Here is a 20,216-nt window from a genome sequence, read left to right on the forward strand (position 1 = left end):
AAAACGTTTGACCAGAGAACACAAAACATCCCAAATTAATCTATAGGGAACTAAACTAATGTGTATTGTGGGAGGTTGGAAACAGATAGCTTAAGAGGCTCTAGAGCTCTGTCTGGTTTTTGGATAATGAAACCTTGGTTGGTGGTTGCAATATAGGACTTCCCCAACTCATTGTGACTTTAAAGTTGTTCCTTGTTTAACAAACTGTAAAAGTAAACGAATAGTCAATGCCATGCTTGCAAAACAACCAACTTAATTCGAGTGAGATGACCTGCGTTAGAAATAAAGCTTCGTCTATTTAAAAATAAATAAATAAGTAAAATAAAAACGGTTATGTTGTTGTCCACTTGAGGCGCTGTTTGCCCATATATCAGTCCGCCGATAGGTAGATCTGTAGCGTGTAGCTAAACCAGTCTATGTGCTGTGTTTCTATGTGGGGCGTAGAGCTCGACGTCGTCGCGGGAATGGAGTGACTTTCTCGCCTCATAACCTCCTGACGAATCCTTCCTGCTCATCCCAACACAGTCAGAAAATCAGAAATAACCCGCCTCTGTTCGAAATCATTGAAAGAAAGAAAAAAAAAAAACAGGTAAAAAAATTATTGGTCCTGGTTAATTTTCCATCTGTCTAAAGCGACAACGCAGATTTTTTTTTTTTTTTTCAGGGCGAGTTGATTTTTCCACTCGCGAGACTTATTTTGGAGCCATTCGAGCAAACGGGATTCAAGTTGAACGAAGCCGCAGACATTTTGTTATTTCTGAGAAGCAGACCGCTATTTCCGCCCCCCCAACCGACTCTTCACTTTTTCCTAAGTGGCTGACGGCAGTGGAGCAGCAGAGGCTTTGAGCAGCAGCCGACCAGACGCCTCCCCTCCCCTCCCAGCCCTCCGTCAGAAAGGGAGGAGAGCATTTAGCAGTTCGTTCGGCGCCCGTCGGCTCCGTCTAATCACCGGTTCGCTCGTCGCCTCATTCCGTTTTTCATTGTCGCGAGCGCTGGTGCGTTCACGGCGGAGCGGCGATGGATCATTTTGACTGACACCTCCGGAGGAATTAGCTAGCTTAGCCCCTGGCGCTCATGGTGCTCCCCTGTCCTCAGTAGATACGTACTTAGGGGGGTCGGGACAGGTACCCTCGGATGGTCCTGCATCACAAGCACAAGACGCCGACTTGTTTTCCCGACTACAGCCACCTGCTTTAATTTTGTATTTTGTATTTTGTTTTATTTTAAGACGGGGTGGCTAGCTGCCGTTAGCTCGTCCCGCTGCTAAGGCTGGACAGCTCCTGGTGGTTCTCTTGAAGGCAGGGCTAGCTCTCGGACAAAGGAGCAGCGGAAGGAAAACATAAAAACACAGGGCTTCTCCGTTGATCTCGTTGGCTCGGACGGCAACAGACAAGGGACTGACATGATGTTTCCACAATCAAGACACTCAGTAAGTGATTTTTCCAATTTTTCACGTTCCTTTTCAAATCGGGATGCCAGTGTAAACATGTTATTCTAGGTTAAAAACTTGGTTGTTTTTTTTTGCGCTGCAATATTCTTAAAAGTTGTGCAAATTTCTGCCTTGTCGTGGCAAGAAGAGAACTAAGTGGGGAAGCATGTTCGTATTTTGTGTGTCACAGTGTTTCGAGTTGACAGCAAAGTCATCTGTAAATAAATCAAAAGAACAAAAAAACTCGACTAATTATTAGTGCGTGTGTTTCTCAGCCAAAGCCAGAAGCAGCTGTTTGCGATCTGCAGCTCTGTTACATTGCTTCTCGGAAAATTTAAAAAAGAAGAAAAAAAAAGGGGGGGGGGTGTAAAAACATGCAAGTGCACTGGTGTTTTTCACCGCATCGGTCACTCGGAGCCCCCAGCCTGCCCTGCTATACATGCAGGTGGGCGTTCTCCTGCCTGGAAGGAGCACACATCCCCTCTCTGTTCTCCAAAAAATCTCAAGTTTCCATAGTAACAGAAACTCAGTCCGAGGATTCACGGCATTCATCTGCGGCGATGGGAGTCCAAACATTTCTGTCACGAATGAAAATCTAACGTTGACATTGTGGAAGTGCTCGGTCGTGTCAGCGCAGCTCAAGGACTTATAGGAGTATAAATAATTGAACATTTTAGATTTGGCTCCGCAAATTTGTTTTTCCCCACTCCTTGTAATTTCAGCCGCTTGTTTTGCTGCCATTTCGTCTTGTCCTTTGCAAGGGCAAACGCAAAGTAAATGTGGTGGTGGTGGGGGGGAGAAGAAAAACACAAAATCAAGGCGGGTTGCTTTTTCCCTGCCAGCGACCCATCTGCTTCTCCCAGCCAGTGATTTGTCTGCTACCGGCGGCTTCTTCACCTCTGAGGAGGCTTTTCGCTGAAGCCGCTCCAGGGGTGGTCAAACTTTTTGACTGGTGGGGCCACGGTGGGTCCTAACACTTGACAGAGGGGGCCGGAGCAGCAGCGGATGGATGTGGTGTTATAGGAGAAAACAATATGATGGGATGTGTATAAAACGTGTTTTAATGTCAACTGAAAATGAACAAAAGCAAAGTTGCAACAAAATTTGTGTCTTTGAAGCCCCCACGGTATTTAGCTCTTTATTGAAATGACTCTTAAAACACTAAACAAAAAATTAATAAAAAAAAAAGAGAGAAAAAAAAGGGATGAAATACAACTATTTTACGACTTACTATTAGTATCATTACCTCAAGTTCGGCGGGCCGGATTAAAAAGCTAAACGGGCCGTAGTTTGGCCATGCCTGGGCTAGTCTGTCTTTTATAACGCAAATGTTTTGTTCCCTTTGCCAGTGAGTCAGGCAGCCGAGTTGTGCAGTGTGTAGGAACCTCTTGAGTTTGAAATAGGGAGGAAAAATATGGTCCACGCCAGCAGATAACACACAGACCACCAAACCTGACACACACACGCACTGACCCCTTCCTTTTAACCCCGGCTATTAACATAAATAAACAGTTGGCGCGCACGTTTTCCGTCCCCACGCCCTCCTCTTCTCTTCCTTCTCGCCTGCTGCTGTCGAGGGGAGGGGGGCTGGTAGGCTGGTCGGTGGCGGCCATGTGTGACACCCGCATAGATGTGGGTGTCAAAGATAAGGAGCTGCAGGACGAGGGTCGAACAGCCCGGCCGCATCGTGACAGGTGACAGATTTGTGAAACGGGCCCGGATCCGCTCCCCCTTTCTCCCCCCCACCCCATTCCCTCAGTAATGAAATTAGCCTTTCATTTCCATACAGGTCTAGGATGGGAAATGAAGGCTTCCCTTTTTCTCTGCGGATGTGGCACATTTAATGAAATTTCCCTAAGATTTCGCTTTTAAGCTGTTGCCAGTCAAGGCCAGCTTCTCACGCAGACGGTGCCGTTTTGACGAGCAGAATTAAGGCTTCTTTCTTTTCCTCTGACCAAAGTGGGTTTTTTCCGGAGACTCGCTTCAGAAGAGCGCGCACGTCAAAACGCTTGTTGCTCGTGGAAAGGAGAGGGGAAAGAAATGCATGTAAAGAAAAATCAATAATTAAACCTAAATTATCACAGTGAAAGTTCTTTGTTGACAAAGTCTTTTGTTGACGTTGTGGTGAGAGAAACCGCAAAGACTTTTACTGATTTGAACAGTTGGGGAAAAACTTATTTTTATCTGCAAATCGCCAAAGTAGGATCTTTAAGTGCATGATTTCTTTAGCTGTGCAGTTGCTTAGAATTATGGTATGAAATTGAATTAAAACATTAGTCCTTTTTTATTAAATTTTGAGTCGTCACATTTAATTGTTCCGTTCTTAATATTGGAAGTCTTGGGGGGGGGGGTTACACACTTATTTGTGTGTCATTTTGTGTCGGCGGGCGCCTTCTAATCCCGTGTCGGCCATTATTGGCCACAGTTGGTTGATTTAAGAGGGGAAAAGCCTTATTTGATAGCGGCACTGTGACCCAGTTGGTTGCATTTGCCATATTGTTTGGGTGTTGATTAATCCTAATGCGGCTCCAACAAAGCTGGCAACAGCGAGGGCCCTGTTGCTAAATCCACCCTATAGCGGCAGTAATATGGAGGCGAAATCTCTCCAGTCCCCTGAGCCCCCTTGCTTGATTGTGGAGATGGCCACAGGTTGCATGTGCAAATGCACACGCACACACACACACACACACACACACACACAAACACGCCCTCCGCCTCCTCCTCCTCCTCCCCCTGCTGCTTGTCTCCTTTTATCATGCGTTTCCTCCCAGATCTGATGTAGTGGTGGGAGGGTCAGGGGCAGAGGGTGCACAGGCATTATTAAGCCCACTTGAATTAACAGAACAGCCCCCAGCCTTTCCTCTAAAGCCTCCAGCTGGGGGGAGCTTAATCCCCATGGTCCCCTGTCTCGCCCATTAAACAAACTCCCCTGCCCCTGCTCCTGCGCTCGGCTGCTCACACACTCGCGCTAATGTGTGTGTGTGTGTGTGTGTGTGTGTGTGTGTGTGTGTGTGTGTGTGTGTGTGTGTGTGTGTGTGTGTGTGTGTGTGAGAGAGGTATTGGGTGCCTAAACGTGTACGCACACTCGCATACAACACACGCAGACAAAAAAAAAAGCTCTAGTATGGCATTGAACACACCGACATACACTTTAGCTCTTCTCTACGCAGGTAATTATTGCTCTTGTACATGTATTGAAATGGAAGGATTTCTCTCTCTTTCAGCTGCTCAACGTTTGCAGCAAGGACACACTTGCACGCGTACACACACACACACACACGCACGCACACACAGTGAGTGAGAGAGAAAGACATTCTTACTAGCCTCAAGGGTTCCTACCTGCTTTTTTTTTTTTTTTTTTTTGGAATATCTGGAACAAATTGAATGTGGGGGCTTGACACATGCAGGGCAGCAGATGTCTGGGTCGCCAAGGTTAGGCCAGCTTATTAGCATGACAATAGCGCCGCTCCACCCGCGCGGGGGCCCCCCGCTTTGGAGTGGCCAAGTCGAGGCAGCGGGTCACAGGTGATGTTGATTTTTGTGAAGGGCCACAGTGGATGATTGTCAAGACGCCGTGGGCTCGGCTGAAAGACAGTGGGCGGAGACGGGCGCAGCCCAATCTATTCTTTCAACGCACGTACACACACACACACACACACACACACACACTGACTTGTTTGACCCCAGTAGGCAGGGGATGTGCTTGTCAACACACAGCCAAACACTGACTTATAGCCCCTTTTCATGCAACTCAGGCCTTCTAATCCGCCGTCATTATGCAAGATGTGTCGTTGTGGCATATTGCTAATAACAATGCGTGAGTCTCGCCCTTCCCCTCCAGCCCAATGAGTTTTAACTGTTGCAAAAGAAAAGGGCAAAAAAAAAAAACCCTCACATGATTAAGGAGAGCCTGTTGACCTGTAGACAAATTCCGATAACACCGGAGAGATAATTCAGATGCTAAATGTTTCCTACGTGCTGCCTGAGATGAACTCTGTCAGGGTCACATGTATGGAAGTGGCTGCCAAACGTGCTTCTCTTCAGTCTTTCGTTATTAGTGATCTATGATTTGTGACGTCTTCGCTCTTTTTTTGGTCCATAACGAAAGCCATGTGAAAAGTAACACGCAAACAATAAGCAGCACACATTTATGTTTGTTAGAACAAGTGATCCAACAAAAAATAAAGCAAAAGAGGATGATGTCTTTGTTTTTTGGAACGTGTCATGGCTTGAAAACCATGTGTCTGAGGAGATGCAATCAGCAAGTGGGCGTGCGTTTTATTATTTCCAGAATGCTCCGTTTTTTAGTCGGTCAAAACCAATACGGCGCTTGGTTTTTTTTAAACACAATTATCAGCAATTTCCATGTGTCTTGAATCGGGTGAGGTGAACACAGGAGGTAAACATTGGTGGAGCTTTTTGAAAAAAGGGCATGTTGTGTAAATTTATGTTAATTGTGAATTTATCCTGGTGATGAATTTGTAGATCTTTCCTGGAGATCAATAAAGTATCTATCTATCTATCTATCTCGATAGATAGATAGTGCTTGTTGCGTCTGCAGAGCATGTCTAACAAAAAAAAAAAAAAAAAAAAAAAAAAATATATATATAGATGTATGCATTAAAAGATTAGTTCCACACGTCAGTGGGAACTTAGGACATACATCCAAAAACATGCTTTCTATTTCTGAATGAAGTCAGCGTGATGAAACCCTGCGTGTGTTCAGCATGGCTTCCCCTCTGAGTTCGCACGTTTGCCGAAGCAACTTTTGGCTCGACGGGAACGACTGGATCAAAAGCGGGCGAAAACATGCAATCAGAGCGTGAATTAAGCAGTCGTCCCGCCCCCCTGCTGGGCCAATCAGTTACACAACGTGTGTGTCTGGAGCAATAACAGAGGGGAAATCAGTGTGGAACCACTAAACAAACCATGGAAAATTCATAGGCTACGGACGAAGCCCGAGAGCACATGACGAGACGGTTTTGGGGCTTCGTACTTGAGAATAAAACGCACAATAAAACTGTCGACGCTATCGCTCAGGCCGAGCTCCAGGACCGAAAAACTTGGAGCCGGGAGCTTGGGAAATATAACTATAAAAAATAAAATAAAAAAAATCGGCCTATTAGAGATGCAATAAATTGTAAACACAACGTGTCTCATGTTTCAAAGTGTAGCGCATAAGCCCTGATGAAAGTACGATTTAGAGGTCGAAGCGTTTCGTCGTGCACCCACCGACAAATTCGGCAGAAGGAGCAAAAAAAAGTTTAAAAAAAATAAATAAATAAAAACCAGATGTCAGTTGAGTCATCCCATGTTTGGATTTTTCCCAATCTGCAGGAGGTATCGGAATTCACTCGGCGTGCTTGCGTGTCCGCGTCTGTTTGGAGGAACCGCTTGAAGAAAGATTTATGTGCGAGTGCTGCACGTGTGTGTGTGTGTGTGTGTGTGTGTGTGTGTGTGTGTGTGTGTGTGTGTGTGTGTGTGTGTGTGTGTGTGTGTGTGTGTGTGTGTGTGTGGATAGAGTTGCTGCTGCATCAGTATTCAGCGGTGGCTTCCTGTGAGGAGTGTGCGTATGGGAGGCGGGAAGGAAAGGAGGAGGTGTGGTGGAGGTGGTGGTGGTGGTGGGGGTGCTGTGATGGTTCTTGGGCAGGGCGGGTTCCTTTTTTTTTTTCTCCTCGGAACGGAACAGCGCGACGGGCCGGAACAAAGCGGCGCGACGGGGGACGGCTTGATTGGCCCGGCTCGGCTGGGGCCCGCAGTTCTGCCAGAAAATTGAAAAGCCCGCCCCCCTCCCCTAGCCCCCCCGGCCGACCCTCCCGCACCACCAGTTCAGCCGGAATTAGCTGCTGTGTTTGTGTGCCCCGAGAGAGCGGCGAGGGAAGCGGCGCCGGAACAATACGTAGGGGCCTCGGCCCACACGGGGGTCGCACCAGGTCGCTGGTAGGACGGGCAGCCAGGCGATGAAACCGGCCCTTGTTCGGAGTGTTTGTCCGGGACAGACCGAAGGGGTGTATGGGGACACAGGCTCTGGAGGGGTGGGATGGGTGCTTACCAAGAAAACACCTCACCTTTTTTCCTCCAAGACCTTTAGATAACCTCAGCAGAAAAACCTGTATACACGAAAACAGGGTTTTAATGAAAGCGGTAAAAATTCTCTTTCTCGCACGTTTTCGAGACGGGACTGCAGGATAGGGATGGTTTGAAAGCGCCAACCTGTCCGACTTCGTGTCAACGTCGAAAATTGTAATTTTTTTGGAGGGGAGCGATGATGTCACAGGCCCGCCGTGGCCTTTTTTTTTCATCCTCTGGGTGGGCTGACTGGGATACCGAGCCAGAGAAACGAACCAAAAATGTCAGCGTACTTAGACTGGCACGACTCCCAGTCAACCTTATCACGGAGCGTTGAGGCTTTGTGTTCCAAAGTAACTTGAAGCAGAAGTTCAACTTTGTCATCTATCTTCTTCTTCTTCTTCTTCTTCTTCTTCTTCTTCTTCTTCATCTTCATCTTCTTCTTCTTCTTCAAATTGTGGTTGTAAAAATAAAAAATATATATATTTTCTTTCTATTCTTGCTTCATTGTTCAAGCTACTACTACTGTAAATACTCTGCTTTCCAGATCTTCTTCTTCTCCACCTTCAGGGTCCAAACTCACAGCGCCACTTAAGGCCTGGCATAAGTACTGCAACTTTGTCACTCGTTCTCAGCGGTTTCGCTGTCTAAACTCTAACACTTTTTGAGTTTTGCATGAAAACGGGTTCCAGAGCAGAGCTGAGATGAGCAGAGCAGAGCAGAGCAGAGCAGTACCGGGCTGGCGCTGGTCTGTGTTTCGGTCAGTGTAAACTCTCTCCCCCGCGGCTTTTAATTTCTCCCTCATGTTTTTTGAGAACGTCGCGCTCACTTGAATTAAACGGGGCCGAGGCCAGATGATGCTAATGCGAAACAGCGCGTCAGACTCCGGCAAGATGTGCTACTTGGCATAAATACAGGGTGTCCTCAATCACGCTGCAGTTTATTGCGCTGACACTGCTGTTAATTATTTTGTGGTTTAAAAAAGAAAAAACAAACAGGCGCGGTGGAGTGAGGGCCTTTTTGTTGTGATGCGCCCACGCAGTCGCGGTTTTGCTCGATGGTACTAATGAGCACATTAATGATGTCTGAGACTTAATTTTTTCATTTTGAAGTGAGACGCTTTGCCAAGGACACGCTGGGATGTCCATCATCAACACTAGGGGGTGTGCAACATCTCAAAACTTTTTAGAGTAACCGGTCCGATATTTACTGTCTCATTTTGAAATCGGAAAAAATGTCGACCGCCAAGATTTGTCGCACAACTTAAACGCTAATCGTCACATCGAGAGGTTGTTCTCTCTGCTCGGCGGCGAACACAAAGAATCTTTTATTCCCCGCTGCCGTCACAGTGTCAAGACTCTAAATAAATAACAAACATCTCACCTGAGTCCAATTCAGCTGCACCGCCCAGCCAGCCTTGTATTGTGTCGTGTTGATTGGGTCCTGTGTGTGTGTGTGTGTGTGTGTGTGTTTTATCGGTTCTTTTTGGAGCCGGTCAAAGACAATTTCTGTGACAATGGAGGTTTATCTGTCTTGTCTATCGCGCTTGTTTGCTGGTTGCTATGGTGACGGTGACCCAGAAGCTTGGTTGTCGTTAGCGGTTGTGGATGAATGAACAAACGGAACGTCGCCGCCATCCCTCCGATCTGCTTCGCCCCAAAAACTAAACTTACGCAAGCTGCGAGAGTTCAATACTTGATAACAATAGCTGCGTTTCCATTACCCCTTGAATTGCGCAAAACCTAAATATCTCAATTAAATACTGGTAATCGAAACACCTAAACTTAGAAAAGCCTCTCAAATATTGCTGAAAAGTTTTTTACTCTCTCATGAGGTGGTTTTTCAGACGTATTGATATAGAGGTATATCGCAAACATAAACAAACAAAAGCAAACGTAATTCTCGTAAATTTCGATGGACGAGATTTTACGAGAATTTTGGCCAATGCGCTCCGCACTATTCAGTGGAAAAAACTGCAAATCGCAATTCAATTCAATCATACTTTGTCGAAATTTTTGAAATATTGCTTTCATTTTGCGAAAAACTGTAATGGAAATGCAGCTACAGATGACCAGTACGCTGTAACATGGACCACACTGTGTCGTCCCCTGGTGGCGGAGCGAAGCATTTGCTTGAAAATCAGGGAAAAACATTCCTTTGTTCCTTGAAACTTTCCTTAACTTTTGCACTTCTTGCTTTTGTTTGTAAATGTTATGTATATAAATTCACTTGACTGTGTCATCTAATTACTGCGTGGTTCATTTTTTGCTGCAACAGCGCAGTTTCCCAATTTAGGATCAGTAAAGTGCAGAATCCGTTCGATTCTATTCTATTCTAAAACTTCAGCCTCGGCCAATGAGACGGTCGCTACCTGGTGTTGCCCGCACAAGCCCCGCCCACGCTCTCGCCCTTGCCGTCCACTTTCCCTTGTTGTGATATTTGTGGCTAATCGCCCCCCTTTCCCTAGACCCCCCCACCCTTCCTCCCCCACAACCCCTCCCCCGCCCATCGCTGGCTGTTGGAAATAATAACCTTGGTCTTTACAAGCGGACATCAATCATGCGCACAGCCGTGCTGGGTGTAATCTCGGAACCCCCCCTGCCGCCCCCCTGCCGCCCACCTCCTCTTATGAAACTGGCTTTAATCTCAGCCGTGGTCTCCGAACCCACAGCCCTGTCAGCCTCACCACTTTCCCCGCTCTTGACAAATTGCCCATTTCCCTCGGCTTTGCAATCTCTGTACTGCTGCCCCCCCCGCCCCCCGCCCCCCGCCCCCCCCCCCCACCACCACCACCACCACCACCACCACCACCCCCACATCCCCCTCTCTGTTTGTGTGTGTGTGTGTGTGTGTGTGTGTGTATGCGCTACGTTTCCGTGGCCCCTTCCCCTGTGTCTGCCACGATTGTGTACATTCCTGTGTGTGTGTGCGTTTTATGGGATAAAGCCAACTTACATTTCCCTGCATCTGCCCACATTTGCAGGCCGTCGAGCCCTCAGCGCCGTGTTTGTGTGTGCGTTTGCAATTTGCGCTCAGCTGCCCTCCTGTGGGTGTGTGTGTGTGTGTGTATGTGTGGTGGTGGTGGTTGGGAAAGAGGAGGGGGTCAAGATAGTTGCGGCGAGTGGCGAGGGAGGCCAAGCCTCACCGAGCCTATGTTAGCAAGGGCACTTCACTCGAAGTGATAAAAGTAGAATAATCCCCTTTAAAGCGTCTTAACGAGGTCAAATCTGTTGGGCTGCAAGCGTTGTGCGTGTGTGCGCACGTGCACGTGCAACACACACGTGCACCCGTGTGTGTGTGTGTGTGTGTGTGTGTGTGTGTGTGTGTGTGTGTGTGTGTGTGTTGTGGGGGATAACGCTGCAGAAATGAGGGTAAGCCTCGGCTTGGTTCGTGAGAGATAATAATCAAAATCAAATTCCTGGCCCAAACAGGATTAGGCTCTCCCCGCGCTCTAAAGCTCCTGTCCAGAGCGGCTGAAGACACAATCCTATTCCTCCTCAGCCTCGCTGCCTCTCTCTATCTCCCTCCCTCACACACACACACACACACACACACACACACACACACACACACACACACACACACAGACACACACTCGGCGGCTAACGCAACAGGGCTTCCTCGGTCCAGGGTCCAGACACACACTTGGCCGGAGGTTGAGCCTCTTGGATGCGGGTCAGTCGCCCCCCCTCCGCCCCCTCCCCGCAACTGCCGCCTCTGATCGGCGTGCACATACGCTGCGCTCCCAACACTAATCTGGGATATTTAGATGGAATTGTTTGGCCGGGCTATTCTTAGATGGAGGATGTGATCCTGTTTGGTGCGGGTGTATTAGCAAAAAGGCTTAAGCAGCCATCCACGCCCGGCTTCAGTGAATTGTGTCATCATGGATTTTTTTTGTGGACGGAGTAGTTTGTTTTGCCTACATGTTAAACACATACCCCCCACTTCCCCCACCACCACCACCACCACCGTGTTGCGTTTAGCTGAACGCAGTGGGATGTAATCACCTCCCTTCCCCCCAGGAGGGGGAGACGGCGGAGTCTCTGGAAGGGAAACGGGGCTGGAAGACAGAGAGCGCTAACATCTGCGCCCTCACGATGCAGAGACAGAGAGATTGCGAATGTGTGTGTGTGTGTTTGGAATGGCTCCTAAGGTGTCGCAGCCCCGCTCACGCTCTCCCCACTTGCCCTCGGCGGAGGCATTTTCAAGAAATCCTGCAACTTCTCGGCCTTCAATTCGATTTTCAAAGGCGGAAACTTTCTGATCCCTCCGGAGCTCGCCACCATTGTTTTTGCTTCAGTTCAAATTCCAGAAATCCTCCTCCTCCTCCTTCTCCTCCTCCTCCAATCCGCAAGACTGCATCTTTTCTCCCGCAACCCCCCGGGAAGCGCACGGGAATGATCGGACGCCGACGTCTCGGAACGGCATCTCCGGGAGCGAAACAGGCGGCCGGGTGTCGTAAAACAGGCCGACTGCTCATCAGCGCCCGTCTCCTGCATTCATTTGAAAGTGGGAGTGCGATAACATCCAGTCATTAGTGAGTGATTACAATGCCAACAAAGCTGCGTCCCTGATTCGAGGCACGCACACGCACGCACACTCCGACTGAGATGTAAACAGTCAGGCAGCGCTCCAGGAAATACAATCCCCGCACTGCTTCCACCCTCGGGCAGGATTTATACTGAGGAGGATGTTTTCCAGCATATCCTGCTCTCTGTGTGTGTGTGTGTGTGTGTGTGTGTGTGTGTGTGTGTGTGTGTGTGTGTGTGTGTGTGTGTGTGTGTGTGTGTGTGCGCCTCCCTCGCACCGCGTCTGTGCACTCCGCTCGTGTGTCTTAAGTGCTCTGCTAGATGTTTGCATTGTTGTTGTGTCTAATCATTGGAGCTTGTGTGTGTGTGTGTGTGTGTGTGTGTGTGTGTGTAGCCGCCCACCTCCCTTTCCCCACCCCGACCGTGTAATTCCCATCCTTTCCCTCCTCTCACGTCTGCCGATCTGAGCAGCAGCAAAAGACATAAAAAAAAAAAGCAAAATAAAACAACAGAGTTTGATTCTTATTCAAAATAGACATTAAAGCTTCACAGTAGATTTCACATGGATTGGACCAGATGATGAGGCCTGGAGGAGAGTGTGTGTGTGTGTAGGTGGGTGAGTGGGGTGAGGTGAGGTGGAGTGGGGGCAGCGTCTGGGCTCTAGGGTTAGGGGCGGGGGGGAGCGGGGGCTGGAGGGGCGGTGTGGGGGTGGGGCAGCAATTTCCTGAAACGATGAATCCCATTTATTCGCTGAAGACTGTCTCAATTGCCTCGGCAGCGCACAAAGCTTTTTAATGCTTTAATTATGTCTCAAAGGAGCAGGGCAGAATCAAATTAGAGATTGTCCTACATTTAGGTGCCGCACGTGTGCGTGTGTGTGTGTTTGTGTGTGTGTGTGTGTGTGTGTTTGTGTGTGTGTGCGAGCGCTATTGTGCTGTGCAAATTTTGAGGAGTGTGCGTGCATGCGTGTGTGTGTGTGTGTGTGTGTGTGTGTGTGTGTGTGTGTGTGTGTGTGTGTGTGTGTGTGTGTGTGTGTGTGTCTGTGTGTGTGTGTGTGTGTGTGGGCTGTTTTATCCCAGTGTATGATTCATGGTACTAAGTATTTGTTCCTCTGGCAGCCTGGCATTATACATAGAGGTTTATCACACCCCACACATAGATGCACACACACAAAAGATTGCTCATCACTCGCACGCACACACACACACACACACACACACACACCTCTTTTCAATGCTAAGTCTCTGTATTGTGCTGTTTTTCCTCCTCTGTCGCTTTCACACTAAAAAAAAAATGTTTTGTTTTTTTGTTTTTTTTTCCGCAACGCACACACGGAGTCGCAGTCACACGCGCACAGCCGAATGGAACCCCTCCCTCGTGCACAGACACACTTCCTCCGACGGCGGCGACGGCGTGCGGATACCTTTCTCCTCGCAGCAGATGGCACGTGTCACAATATTTTACGCCGGTATTTCATTAGCGCGACGTGCGTCCATCTGCCGTGACGCTTTCCCGGCTCCCGATGAGAAGCTCGTCGTGGTCACCGACGGACAGACACAATAAACACCGGTGACGTGCGCGTGCCGCTGAAGAGGCTCAAAGGGGCTGATTATAATGTCAACGCAGCATTACGAGGATTCTCCCTTTTAAGGTCCTTGGCTCAGGTGCACCCCCCAGGCCCCATCCAGGATCCGCAAAATATATGTAGCTGGTGTGTTAGCTTCCGCGATGAGGCCACAACACATGGCACAACTCCGCACGTCCATGACTGAATTTTGTCATCCGTTGTTTTGTTTTTTCACTCCTCGTTACCTCAGTCAGATGTTTTCTGGACTCTGGAGTAAAAGACTCGCATTGCCAAAGATAAATAAATCATCTCCAAGACAACCTGTGTCTCTGCCACAGCCGAATGCTGCTAGGATAATATCATACGTGGATATCCCGGTGAATCACCAGCGCAACTTTAAATAGGAGCTCCTTTTGTCGTCCGAGGAGGCAGCGCAATAAAGTACCGGCCGACCGGCGTCCTCGGCCCCATTGGCAGCGACCAACCGCACCACTGAATTACCCCTTGCAGCCGTGGCCGCCCTTTTATATCAAAATATCTTCCCCAAATGAGGGCATTACTGTCACAGTGATATACACCAAACTGAACAACGGATCGCCCAAATTAAAGGGTGCCGTACTTTTTCCTTTTTCTGCAGAGCCATTGTTGGGGTGGGGGGTGGAAATGGAAATGCTGCTTGGCATCCCCGACAAAATGAAACAAAATTGTGTGTAATCTACGTGGCGCCGGCCCGTTGTACCTGCAGGTCATCCCAACCCCCGTAACGTTGTAATTGGCTCCGTGTATTGACACACCGGAATTATCGTCCTGAGCGTGTTATTACGCCGGCGTTAGCGTTTAGCCTGTTGTACCTGAGTGAACGGCCGTCGTGCAGCTGAAGGGGAAGTCAATCAGATGAAGTTATAGCACCGTACTGGGCTTTTTCTCTCCTTCCTCCTTCTCTTCCTGCCTCCACTTTCCACATTTGCACTTTTCTTTTTTTTTTGAAAGGCTTAAAGCCCATGACTGAAATATTCTGCAATAGAAAAATTTACTATGAACAACGTTTCAGTTCGCAGTCGTCTTTGTCAGCGCTTTTAGAGGCGTTTATTTTTGTATTGCAGCCTATGGGGAAAATGCTATTTGGACCCTGTGGGTTTTTCTTTCTTGCTGTAGTACCTCAAGTAGCCACTGGGGAAAAAAAGAAATCGGCGCGCCGTCATGTTGGCAGTCCGATAGTCAGTTCTTCTGACGCATCCATGGTCTCCTCTCCGCCTGGTCCTTCCCGCGGCTGTTGACTGGGGTAAAACTTTGGTATTTTTAAACGTAAGCACAGCGAGCTAAACAAGGAAAATATCAAATCTGGGGCAACAACTCTTCCCCGAGGCACACGGGGTAACCTGTAGACACACACACACACACATGCGCGCGCAGTTCCATTGCAGTGCAGGGGAAGAGTTATTGCAGTGTGAGCCGTCTGGCTGCCTGTGGCGCGCTAACTTGTGTTGACACAGACCTCGCTGCTGTGGCACAGACCCACGCGGCCGAGCTGATGTTTGCCGAGGTCGGCCTGTGCCGTCCTGGCTGGGGAGAGATAATGGAAAAGGTTATTCTGCTTCACAGACCGAGCTCCTGTCTCCGGGCGGCAGCTTTGCCCGTGTGAATTGGTTTTTTTGCTTCTTCTTTTTTTTCCCGCCTGTGTCTGTGTGACCGCGGCACGATAATGTCAGCGCCTCTCACGACATTTGGGATGCGTGAGGATTCGCTGCGGTGTATTTTTTATTTTATTTATTTTTTTGCTTCCGGACTTTCTTTCTCCCAGCAGACCTACGGCCGAATTAGTTTCTTTCGCAGAAAAAAAGATGTTTTTCACTCTGCCGTGCGAGCCTGCGTAATTTCCAACCAGCCTGCGTGATTATATGTTAAATTGCATTGTGGCGTTTGTTACAGATTGCAATGTTGTCTCCAAACAAACACTGACTGTAGTGGACATGTGTTTTTTTGTTTTTTTTTGGTGTGGGTGGTGCGTTTTTATAGCTTTTTTTATTTTGCTGTTTTGTTCCTGTCCGCTTGGCACCTGCTCTCTGGGTTGCTACGTAATCGTGCGCCAAAGTTGACGCTGCGGCATATTAGAACGGACATGAGATGGGATAATTGTGATTTACTGTCCCTATGGTAATATGAATACTGGTGACTGTAAAAAAAAAAAAAAAAAAAAAAAAAAATTAAAAAGTTAATAAGACAGTGCCAATGCGTATGATTTGTTAAATCTATTTCCTCTGACAGTGTGCACAGATGGTAGATTGACTCCAACTTACTGCTGTTCAAACAGTCAGTGTGATTTGAGCGCTATATTGCCCGTGTTGATTTATTGCGCCGACAATAAATTCCAGATCTGTTGCGCATCTCCAACTCAGCACCACAGCCTGTTTAATTTGACAATAAGCCATTGTGTCATTGTAAGAAGACTGAGGCTTATTTGTCGCGCTAAACGCTTCTATACAAGCGGCAGTAACGACAAACATTCCTTGCTAACCTTGGATAAACAAAAATCAAGGTGTGTGTTTTCCTTGTTGTCCGGCCGTTGCTCCTTGAATGAGAAGCAGCCTTTTTATATTTAAAAGGAAAGTTGTGCAACCTGCTGCAGGCGCAAGAATAAAAAAATAATAAATAAGATAAAAAAAAAAATCTGCGGGTCGTTGACGACGACAGCGGGCCTAGCTTCCCATAAGTGCTGCAATCAGATTCCCGATGTTTTTTTTTTTTTTTATGCCTCCTCAATTCAATTGTGATTGGCTAATGTCGATGCATTCCCTCCCCAACCTGAGCCATTACGGAGCCTGCTGAGAAATAATGAGATTTTGTCCCCATTTGGGTTTGATGCTTGCCGTGCTCTACCACACAACTGGGCCATCCGCCGCTGCCTGGGGAGTGGAGAGTGAACAGAATCACCACCATAAAAAAAAGAAAAAGAAAAGAAAAGCCAATAGCTGCGTTTACGCTAAATGAAGGAATTATGACTGATTCTTTTTATTTGGGTTTTATTTTTTTTTTTGCCTCTGTCTCTCTGGGATGATGTGTGTTGCGCTCGGCTCTGAAAACAATCGCAGATGTCTACGAGGTCGGTCCAAGGTAACGGCGGTCGGTGATGAATATTGTTGGAGAGGGCTTGTAGATTCCGGGGGCTGCGGGGCTACGTTTTCCCACATTTGTTTTCGCCGTGATATTCTCGAGGCTGCGAACTGCTACAGCGACGCGCCAAGGTCAGAGTGCGTCTGGGTTGTGTCTACGGATGCTCAGATCGCAGTCGAATCGTGGCTGAGAAACAGCGAGCAAGGCCGGCGTCGAAGTGTTGATCAACTGGAAACGAGTGGCTTTGCTTTTGATTATCTCTCCTGCGGTGTTTCTTCTCTTTTTTTCTAATTTGCTCACCTCGTCTTCCTCTCTGCTTTGTGTCCTGGCAGGCTTCATCGCAGCAGCTGAAATTCACAACCTCGGACTCCTGCGACAGGATCAAGGATGAGTTTCAGTTCCTCCAAGCGCAGTACCACAGGTTTGGACACACACTCACTCACTCACTCACTCACACACACACACACACACACACACACACACACACACACACACTCACACACACACAAACGGGCTCCAAAGCAGAAACACAGAAAGGAAACTGTTGCATATCCCAGCCTGATAAGTGCAGCTGCTTTTAATAGGAAGTACATCTCCGGCCTGCAAGTAATGGTTAGTGTGTTTTTCTTTGTTGAACACGATGAACAGTGCAGTGTTAGATTGTAGGATTTTAGTGCAAGATGACGGAGGGACGCTGCAAAATGAGTCTTTGAGGCTGCAGTTTGAGTTGCATCTGCGCCATTGAAAGAGCTTGGAACTGAACTAAAGCAGACTAATGGGGACTAATGAGTTGGGAATTTTTTTTTTTTTCTCAGCTAGGTGAAAATTAAACACAGTTACACACTAGTGATTACCAATCTTCATAGAATTTCATTCAATTTTCCTGCCATTTTCATCAACTCCATGACGTCGCCGCACTTGAAGGGGGCACCTGCTAATGACTGGCGCCTCAGTCACTTTCGCTTAGCGTGCGGGAGTCTGAAAGTGCCTCGGTCGACCTCAGCCGATGTCTTTGATAGCAGATATGAAGAGAGGTGGGGGCTGGTGGAGGAGGGTAAGAAGGGGGTGGGGGTGGGGGTGGGGGGCTTCTCCCTTTGTGAGCAACGAGACTTTGAAGGCTGCCTTCTTTCCTTCTTTCCTGAGGAGGCTGCTCCTCTGTACCTGCCCCTCCCCTCCCTCCGACCCCCTTCCCCAGAACCTTCCTCAGGCTTCCCTCTGTCGGTCTGGCAGGCGGGCGAAGGCGGATGAAAGCGGAGCAAATTGCACGCTAAATCCCAGCTCTGGCCTCATCGCTGTTGTTTGCAGAGGATTCCGAAATGGCAACAACACCCCGCGTTCTTCTTCTTCTTCTTCTTCTTCTTCTTCTTCTTCTTCTTCTTCTTCTTCTTCTTCTTCTTCCTTTCTTTTTTTTTGTTTTTTTAACCCCTCCTCCCTTCTAAACCCCTCCACCACCGCTCGCCTTTGGTTTATGTAATTCCCACAACAGTGAGCCGCACCGTTTAACCCTCTTCAGAGAGCCGGGCTGCAGTTGAAAGAATACCTTTTTTGTCTGAGCAGTACGGAACATGCATACAGTGCCTATTGACTCGGAGGGGGCTCGGGAGCCACAGACGAGGCTTTGTAGCGCCGCCACTGCTGCTGCTGCTGCTGCTGCTGCTGCTGCTGCTGCGCTCCGCCCTGTCTGTTTCCGAAAGCCTTTAAAAGGCAAACGTACCGCAGGCGCTCCCCCGGGTATAGTAGCGAGCATTGTAGCTGTCGCTGTCTTCCTTCTTCCACCTCCTCCTCCTCCTCCTCCTCCTCTTCCTCTCCCCTCCTCCGCCCCTCCCCGCCCCATCGCTCATACGCATAAATAGATCAGGGAATACATAAATCAAAATAAAGATGACAGCAGGAGCGATTCAGAGACGGAAGAATCCGCAATAAAACTCCATCAAACTGTCGTTTGAGAGTCGCGGCGCGGGGGCCCAGGGGCTGCCGGGCCGTGCCGCGCCAGCCGGGAGGACGCACAAAGCCAATCCCAGGTAGGCTGGCAGCAGGCACGGCCCGTCGCCATGGCAACGCCGCCGCACAGCAGCCTACGCCTGTACACAAGCAGAGGAGAAAGGCTGTTTTTTTTTTTGTGTGGAAGAAAAGCGTGCACCGCAGGAATAAATCTGCCCAGCCCCTGCCCCTCACCCCCCCCCCCCCCCCCTCACACTCTCCCCCACCCCCCCACCGACTGTTGGACAGGTTACACCGGAGCTGCTGTGGGATGAAACACTGCAGGGTCGCAGCAGCAGCAGCGCCTCATTCAATTAACGTCGCATGACGTTAAGTTGTGTTTCTTTGCCGCGCTTCCCCCTGGTTTGTGTTAGTGGACCGTGATGTGATTGTGCGACTGGATGTCGAGTGGCGGCGGCGGCGGCCCGGTTGTTAAAAATGCAGCGCAACACAAATCATGGGCGAGGTTGACATCCAGCGGGGGTGGGGGAGAAACCTGCGTTCTTCTTGGTTTTTCACAGAATTGAGCGTGAATGCAGCCGAAGCTGCTCTGACTGAGCCTCTCTTGCCGCGTCTGTTTAGTTGAAATGCACAATGAAAACACAATCTGCTAAAAAAAAACAACAACAACTGTAGTTGCGTTTCCATTACCCCTAGAATTGCACAAAACCTAAATATCGCAATAGAAAACTGGTAATGGAAACACCTAAACTTCTCAAATATAGCTAAAAGGTTTTCACGTATTGATACAGAGGTATGTGGCAAAAGTGTCATGGAAACTTTTTCCGCATTTTCGCATTTACGTGACCAGCTCACTTGAAGTGAAAATGACGCGTTATGTTTGGACGGAGGAGGAGACAGAATATTTTCTTAAGTAATCAAAGAGAAAAATATAACAACCATTCTTGACAGCAAAAGACATCGAAATGCAGATTTATACAAGGCAATTTTGTACCTCCATCCTCCTCAAAGTGGAGTCTCGCGGGACGAGATTTTATGAGAATTACACACCATTCAATGGAAACACCTGCAAATCAGAATTGTACTTTGTCGATATTTAAGAAACATCGCTTTTGTTTTGCAAAAGACTGTATTGGACACACACAGCTACTGATGAACAGAAGTGATGCCGCCAAGTGACCTCTGTGACTGCAGAGCAAAAACAGAGCGTGACGCAGTTCCAGGAATAAACAGTGGTGCTGTGCTGTTAAACACACCATTCTAGCAGAAGGTCCCCGGGTTGATTGTTTATGAATTAAACTCGCAATTCGTCAGCCCTCTTTCCAGACGGGCTTCCCTCCACCTCCACCAGAGCAGCACACCTGCTTTATAGCAGCGGCGTCGCAAAAATAAAATCTGACTGACGACTTAAGAGTCACAGACTTAAAAAGGAGGTATTTGGGAGGACCCTGATCAGAGTTTGTTGTGTAGAATAGTGCAGGCACCAGATGCTCAAATGGTTTTTACACATAGATTCTTCTGTTTTTGTGGTTTGGAAGGTTTTCTCCAAATAAACACGTCAGGCCGG

At 48.3% G+C, this 20,216-nt stretch overlaps 1 protein-coding gene across 2 annotated transcripts in view; it reads left to right on the forward strand.

Moving 5' to 3' along the window:
* The first annotated feature begins 449 nt into the window (after positions 1 to 449).
* Positions 450 to 20,216, forward strand: part of tle5 (TLE family member 5, transcriptional modulator) — a 35,321-nt gene continuing 15,554 nt past the window's right edge. For both annotated transcript variants that reach the window (XM_076022986.1, XM_076022987.1), the window contains exons 1-2: positions 450 to 1,429; positions 17,041 to 17,129. In XM_076022986.1, coding sequence (XP_075879101.1) covers positions 1,403 to 1,429; positions 17,041 to 17,129 — 116 coding nt within the window. In that variant the 5' untranslated portion in view covers positions 450 to 1,402. The remainder of the gene's footprint in view (positions 1,430 to 17,040; positions 17,130 to 20,216) is intronic.

Source organism: Nelusetta ayraudi, unplaced genomic scaffold (assembly GCF_046127955.1).
Source record: "Nelusetta ayraudi isolate G7.1 ecotype Tasmania unplaced genomic scaffold, CSIRO-AGI_Nayr_v1 ptg000013l, whole genome shotgun sequence".
Lineage (NCBI taxonomy): Eukaryota > Metazoa > Chordata > Actinopteri > Tetraodontiformes > Monacanthidae > Nelusetta > Nelusetta ayraudi.